This window comes from Lepidochelys olivacea, assembly GCF_965140295.1.
Source record: "Lepidochelys olivacea isolate rLepOli2 genome assembly, chromosome: 1".
Lineage (NCBI taxonomy): Eukaryota > Metazoa > Chordata > Testudines > Cheloniidae > Lepidochelys > Lepidochelys olivacea.
Window position 1 is genome coordinate 351,711,895 of NC_140411.1, and position 8,021 is coordinate 351,719,915.

The 8,021-nt window shown below is 43.6% G+C and overlaps 1 protein-coding gene across 1 annotated transcript; it reads left to right on the forward strand.

Moving 5' to 3' along the window:
* The first annotated feature begins 5,093 nt into the window (after positions 1–5,093).
* On the forward strand, positions 5,094–7,587 carry LOC311525625 (uncharacterized protein). Its single transcript, XM_084637931.1, has 2 exons — positions 5,094–5,176; positions 6,231–7,587. Exon 2 carries the CDS (start codon positions 6,252–6,254, stop codon positions 6,834–6,836), a length of 585 nt encoding a protein of 194 aa, XP_084494057.1. The 5' UTR covers positions 5,094–5,176; positions 6,231–6,251; the 3' UTR covers positions 6,837–7,587.
* The last annotated feature ends 434 nt before the right edge of the window (positions 7,588–8,021 follow it).

Consider the following 8,021-nt stretch of genomic DNA (forward strand, 5'->3'; position numbering starts at 1 on the left):
TGAGGCTGTTAAGAATGCTGGAGAACCAACACAGTTCATGCGAACAAACATGGCTGTGGCATCATACTTTCTATTTAAGCAAGAGATGCCACACGCTACAAACTGGAGGCCAATGTTAAGTGCGTTGTCACGTGTTCATCCTGAAGTTGAACACTGGTTCCGAACAACACCAGCAAATGCTCACTGTCTTTCTGCAAGAAACTCAACTGCCTGGCTAGAATCATGTGGTGCAACAGTGAAAGACTCAACAGCTGAAAAAGTGAAGAACTCTCTCACCACATTCAAAAAATTTGCATACATGGCTGATGAATGCACCAATGCAAATGGGCATCAAGTAGTAAGTCATTGTGTATGTTGTCTTGATGTCAGTAGTAGGCCAGTAGATGCATTTCTAGATGTTCAAGTTATAGAAGACACATCGGCTGCATCTGTGACAACCCACATCTTAGAAGAGTTGAATGCTTCTCAATTGGACCCCAAACAGATGGCTGCTTGTGCATTTGATGGAGCTGCGAACTTCTCTGGAAGACATGGTGGAGTGCAAGCTTTCCTCAGAGAAAAGTGTAACCCTAGTCTCTCCTATACACGCTGCAGAGGCCACCTACTCCAACTAGCGCTAGTACGAGCTGCAGACTCTTCAAAAGACATTTAAAAAACTATACATTTAATGTCTTCATTATAGTCTTTTTTTCAGAAAGAGTCCAAAAAGACTGAATACCTTGGAAAATATAGAAGATATACTTGGACTGAAGTTCAAATTAGTCCAACCTGGGAAAACCCTCTGGTTTCTCTTGAGCGATCCTCGACTGTTGTCTTAAAATTACTCCAGCCATTCTTACTGGCTTTGGAAAGTATCTACCAAGATGGGATGGATCTAAGTAGTGAGGCTGGTGGATTATTTTTGCTACTACGTTCAGAGAAGACTATTGTCATTCTCTCTCTTGTAAGTCTACCGTTGAAACCACTTGGGTCATTAAACAATGCCATCCAGGCATCTGCTACAACAGTAGTAGATCTTTGTCCAGCAATAGAATTCTACATTTGGATCAATCAGAGAGCTATCCATTGAAAAAGTACTGGAAGAAGCAAAGACTTCAGTCAAGAAGTTGACTAATGAAGGCATTTATATTGAATCCTTAAGTGAAGAGGACAAGAAGTGTTTGTTAAGACAACTGAAAAAGTACACAGACTTGATTCTTAAAAAGCTACAAAAGCGACTTCTCGATTCGACACAACCTCTACGTAGCTTTTACAGATCCCTGTCCTATAAAACACCGACAGTTGAGTGGAGTGAGGCACTACCAGCAATGGGGTTGCCATGTGCTCAGGACAGAACAGAGAATTTGAACACAGAGTGGAATATCATACGACAAATGAATGAAGATTTGACTTCAACATCTTTTTTATCATCACCGGTCGTTCGACCCAATCTTTATGCTATATTTCCTGGGATGAAAGAAGTAGGACTTCATCTCTTGCTACTCCCAGTAACAACTGCTACAGTTGAGCATTCTTTTTCATCACTGAATACAATTTTGTTTTCTGAAAGAAGTCGCCTTCTGCCTGATCATATGAATGGGCATATCAATTGAAGGAATGGAAGTACCAAACACACAAGAAGCCACCAAAGATGAACGCACTGCATTCAAGAAGTTCATTAACAGGGTTGTGCAAAATTATAACAAGAAACCAAGAAGGATGGAGATGTAGTGCTTCATAGAAAGCTTGAGAAACCAACTGTAATTCGTGTGACGATTTTAAAACATGAGTTAAATCTAATTAAATGGTAATGAAATATTTTTCAGTTTTTACTGTGGTGCCATACAGCCAACCTTCACCCTTACGGTCTGACCCTCTATTGTCCCTGACCACCACCACCCCCTCCCCTTGTAAATTTGAACACCCCCCCGAATTTCAATTCCTGGGGAAAACACTGCATTTAATGCTCCTCAGGTTAAAAGAAATCCTGGTGGGGGTGTATTTTCCACTGTAACAATCATTCTAATTCTGGCTAAAAAGCTTTCCATGGGAGACGGGTCCTGCAGAATGCCCTAGGTTGGTCAAAATTGCAATTAATCCAGTCTCATCCCACAGCAATGTGACCTTTGAAGAAGTTCAGCTTAACTCTGTCAATCTTGTACTTCTTCCTTTTCTTTATTAGCTGAAGTCCACCACAAGACCCAGTTCTCTTGGCTGCTCATGAATGGAGATGCAGTACCTGATGTTTCCCATTTTGGTTTCACAATACGCTGGATCTGAGCACCAGGAGGTAGAGCTGCTGAGTATGCACAGAGAGAAACATTCCCAACAAGATTTCTGGAGTGATATCTGAGACTTCGACATGCATTTTTAAAGTGAAGGTAATCTTCAGTGTTGGAACATCTAATCCCAGTAAAAAGTTATTACTACTTAAGTCATTTATCTCTTTGGCTACATAAAACTTGATGAGTGTTTGTCAAGTGCTTTGAAATGCTGAGATCAGAGGAAGCTTCTGACAATCCACCCTGCATGTTAAAATTATACCTGTTTGTATCACCTGAACCCTACTGGATGCTTCCAGATACGTCACTAACCTGAGAATAACTCTGAGAGAGGATCATTCTGGAATTTTTTTAATTTTGGTTTGATGATTTGGGGGTGAACTTTTGGGTGAAACATCTTCTTATCTAAGTGTGAACAATGATCAACCATTGAGAGTCTTGCAATGCATTCTAATTCCCTTTACCTGTAGTTGTTTTCTCAGTGGTGGGTATTTACACTTGAGCAGAATTAAATTCTCTTGTTCCAAAATTTTTCCCAGTTTGAATTGTATATTGAGATTTTATTCCTACACTGCACATGAACAAGCTTGAAATGCACACACTTGTAATTCCTTTGGACCTTTATTATCCTCATGTACAAAGAAGGCAATGTTGAAGAGATATACCACTCTGTACCACATTTCACAGACCTGAAAGAATTCATTACCACTGCCTTACTGTGACCCATTAGAGAGCGGTCATTCCAAGGAGAGAAAAAGTAGTGCACACAGGGCACTTGGTGTCTTCATTGCAGTGGGTGCTGTGGCTTAAAACAAGTTTTTAAAGCTTGAATTCCAACTTGATATTTACAAGGCCACCACACTCTTGGAATATTGACAGACTTGCAATTCCTTTGCAGAAGTATTAGCATCAGGTATAAAGAAGCCACAGTGAAAGAGGGTCACAACATTAGCCAGTTTTTTATTGTTGATGCTTAGATCCAAGGATGCAAGCACTTTGTAACGAGACATGTTATTAACCTTGTCTTGTAACACAGTGCAACAGGGATAAACCTAGAGCTCAGCCTGTGGTAGGAGGAGTCAGGACTCTTGGGTTGTATTTCTGTTTTCTGCAACTGACCCCATGTGACCTTCACCTCACCGTGCCTCTTTTTCCAGGCATATCAAACACAGAGAGTAAGGATGGGAAAACTGGAAGTTCTTCAGTGTCCTCAGAACTCCAGATTTCAAAGCCTTCACAAACACTCGCTGGTGTTTCACACACGCAAAGGGTTGTATTCGTAGAATATTAATAAAGTGTTGTTGGGATAAGTCATCTCTGCACTGAGTCATACAGTACCTTTAAACAAAATGGAGGCCAAGGTCTCTCTTGTCATTACCTTAATCAGGTCATGATTTAAGCCACACAATTTGGAGCTATTTCATTTTCATTCAAACATAGCTTTGATTTTGGCATTTTTTAAAAATCCATATGGGGTAGAACGGCCCCGTCCAGTGACTATCAGCTTCAAAGACCCGTGCGTTAGCCAGTGCCCTGACTCCAAAGTGGTGATCAGACCCTCACCGAGAGTCGTGACCTTCCCAGGACCAATTCTCCACAATTTCCCTCAGCAGAGCCAAATGGGACCATAAGAGCCCCTGTCGTCAACGCCGGTTTCGGGGGCTCTATTACCTTTGGAGGGATTTTTTTATTGGAAAATGAAGGTGCTCTCTTCGGGTAAATTACCAACCAAAGCAAGACACTTCTGCCCTCTTCCCTGGATATCGAACCCAGCCTTGCGGATATCATTTACACTTTGAACAACAGGCTGGTTCAGGCAGGAATGTTTTCTGCAACATGCCCTTTGTCTCGTCAGACATTATGTCAAATCTCATCCCATAGCCATCTCCTCCTTCACCAAGAATGCATCATTTTAATCTCTCCTGGGCTTCCCGCTGGGCTCACGCAACTGCATTGTCGAACTAGACTTCAATTCCTTGGCTGCTCATGGATGGAGAGATGGTTTGTGGTAGGGTACAGGTTCCAAGACTTAATTCAAAACCTTTCTGTAAAAGAGCACTGCTTCCTTTCTCTCTCTGCCATCCCTCCCCTTGACCCATGACCAAATCTACTCTAAGCAGCCCTTTGAGACAGCATTGGTGACCCAAGTGAAGGGCCAATGTTAGGTCAAGTTTTAGTTACGATAGAAAAAGCTTCACCCCAGGCAGATGGCCATCACAAAGGCCCATGCTCAGCTTAAGTCCCTGCTGTGACCAAGTTTGAAACTTTAAAATTGGACTCAAGTTGTCTATAGGCATTGTACTATCCCTCTGCCAAAGGATGAATTTCAGACTTAAAGTCAGGACAGGAAACAGGCTGGAGGAAATGGAATGATTTCCATGGATTTCAAAGGCAATTGGATTGGACCTGCTGAGAATGGAGGTGGTGAGAATGGAGAAAAATGGGTGCTTGCTTCATAGCACGTTTAGAATGAACTGCCCCATGCCCCTAATCATGACCAGCATGAATTGCAAGGACCAAACTGTATTCCTTTCATGACACCCACTTGTGCTACTGATGCTGCTCAGAATCATCACCTTGACCTTCATTATAATGGCAGCACCTATAAAATCTCTGGAATGATACGAGAAATGCAGTTGGCCCGTACAATTCTAAGATGAAAGACAGCTGAAGGTGCAAAGTGCATGTCACGCCCTCTGAGGCTCAGATTAGCCCAATAATCACCAACGCTGAGGAAAATAGCTCCATCCAAAGGAGGACTTGCGAAGGAAATCAAGTTTGTTTGGTAACTAATTGGACCTCCTCCACAAACAGCATCTCAGATCCTCCAGGCAGTCCTAGGAACGGTATAAAAGCACTCACGATTCAGATTTCTTCTACACACTTCTCCAGACTTCATCTCCTCAGTGAACTGGGTAAGTCCAATTCCTCTCAATCTCTTTCTAACCACAGAGGTATCACAATAGGGCCTCTTTTCATTGACGACGGAATCTTGCATCTGCTCACTGTGATTTTTGTCAGGGATCAGGGGGTTCTTCCATAACTATCTTGAGTCGTGATTCAATTGCAGGCGCTCGTAGATTGATGATCTGAAGCTAAAGGAGAGACTTTAAGAGCAACACATGCAATTCAGAAACATATTTCCTATTAACTGGAAGAAGAATGAGGGCATTGAAATCTTTTCAGTAACTTTAGAAAGTCCCTTAACATTTTTCACTTTGTTGGATTAGGAAGAAATTTTCCCAGGTTAGTCCAGAAAGGGCCAATTCAGTGGTTTTCTACATTTCTCTATTAAGCAGCTGTGACCCCTCACTACTGAGGACAAGAGAATGGATTAAGATGACAAGAGGTGTGATCCAGGCAAGCAATTCCTATGTTCTCCTGAGCAGAAATACCCATACCTCACATGGTGTAATTTCGTGCCGCTCTATGGAAGTCAGTGGAACTGAACCCATTAAACCCCAGCTGAGGAGTTTCTCTGTAGTGAATTGTTTGGAGAAAAGAAAAGCTTCTGTTTCTTGTTTTAGCAAGTATTGGTGATTCCCAAGGTTTGGAGAACCAAGAGCCACACTTAACAGGTTTGCATGCAGAGGTTAAATCCTCAAAGGAAACAATCTGATTACCATGATCCCAGCCATCTTCTCTTTCAGAAATGTCTAAAATGGATCCAGAATCCCAGGTGTCCAGCACAGAAATACTTACACCTATTCTAGTCAGCGTTTTTCAGACAAAGTCTTTTTGAGAGGATCAAAGGGGCCTGCTGGGAGGGAAGTTTAGAGTGAGTGGACAGAGGCATAGAAAGAGAAAATAGGAACAAATACATGACCACACAAAAAGAGATTCAGGCCACTTCTCCTCTCTCTCTCAGGACCCATGCTGACCTCACGACAATTGTAACCGAGCTTTGAAACCTTTCTTCCACCGGCACTTGCACCTTCTCTTTACTCTAGTCCCTGTTTTGTGTTCCAGGTTTACCTCCGTCCCAGAAAGATGTCTTTCTCCAGCCTCTGCTATCCAGAATGCGGGGTGGCCCGACCCAGTCCAGTCACTGGCAGCTGCAACGAGCCCTGCGTTAGGCAGTGCCCTGACTCCGAAGTGGTGATCAGACCCTCCCCGGTTGTCGTGACCCTCCCCGGACCAATTCTCAGCAATTTCCCTCAGCAGAGCGAAGTGGCAGCCGCAGGAGCACCTGTGGTCGGTGCTGGTTTGGGAGGCTCATTCGGTTCGGGGGGACTGTACGGCTATGGAGGCCGTTATGGAGGGTTGTATGGTTTAGGGAGATATGGTGCCTACGGGGGCCTTTATGGTTACGGGGGATTATTGGGCAATGGGGGATACTGCGGTTACCCGGGCCTTTATGGTTACGGGGGATTATTGGGCCATGGGGGATACTGCGGTTACCCGGGCCTTTATGGTTACGGGGGATTATTGGGCAATGGGGGATACTGCGGTTACCCGGGCCTTTATGGTTACGGGGGATTATTGGGACATGGGGGATACTGCGGTTACCCGGGCCTTTATGGTTACGGAGGATATGGCCGTAGGTATCTTGGTGGATATTGTGGGCCATGTTAAACCCAGCAGGAATGTTCGTAGAAGAAGGAAGAACCAGGAAATGAACAGCAAGATCCAGATTCACCCCTGATCTTTTGGGCATGGCTTTCAGAAGTGCTGTGCAAACATGGCTCCACCTGAGGGAGCTGTGTGTGCTCAGCATCTTGGTCTGATAGCCCTGCTGCATTTCCAATGTTACGCTTTAGGACTCTTTCCGCTAGTGCTTTCCCAGCCATGTGCTGATTCTCACTTTCACATGTGGACTCATTCTGCATTACACGCAAGCTATTTACACTAAGCCCGCAGTGTGAAGGAAACAAGGGCCTTAACATAGGCATCATTTACATTCATTATCACTGTAAGTCCCTTTAAAGGGGAAAAAGAGACCTTGCTGTCAAGGAGAATTAGGCCCCATATGTTCTATCCTTTCCATCAATACGTATCTTTAGCACCTCACTTTAACCTTTGCTATGGCTGATGTATAATGGAGAAGCTGTGTAGTCCTCTGCTTCTATTTTGCTTTGTCTCATTTCCCACCGACTGGGGTAAAACAAAAAACTTAAAATGGTTACAGAGGGGACTTCTTTGTCAACCTCTGCAGCTGCAACAAAGCACAAAGAACATGTTGTCTGAAATGCAACCCATTGAGGCCTGTTATTGGTTGCAGGCCTTCTTGAAACTCTGGAAATACATTCTTTCTGCTCTGTACTATTTCTTCCTGTAACTGTGTACTGCCAATTGCATTTGCATTAAAAACTCTGCTGCAGCATAATATCGGTCTTCTGGTTCTCCTTGTTCCGCCCTCCTTGCTTAAAAATTCCATCAGACGAAATTCCTTTCTGTGGAGTCGGGGCCACAGGGCACTTCTCAAATTGCAATTTTCAAAGCCCTGGAATGATAGAAGAATCGTGCTCTTGGAGTGGTTGAAAGCATTCTGCAGGCCCTAAGCACCAGTGTGGAGTTTCTCCTTGCATTACCTGCTTTAGCAAAGAGTCTTTTCCTGCAAAGACTTAGACACATTTTCTTTGGTTTCAAGAAGGCCAATCACATGGTTCGCACTAAGAGTTTGTGGGAGTCTTTGCAGGACAGCGACCCAGGTTTTCCTCAGCTTGAGTGAGGAATGTAATAAGTTCTGTGCTACTCTCAGCTTCTGCCCTTGGGCAGGGTGATTAAGATAAAAGGCTTGTCATTAAATTAAGGATGATC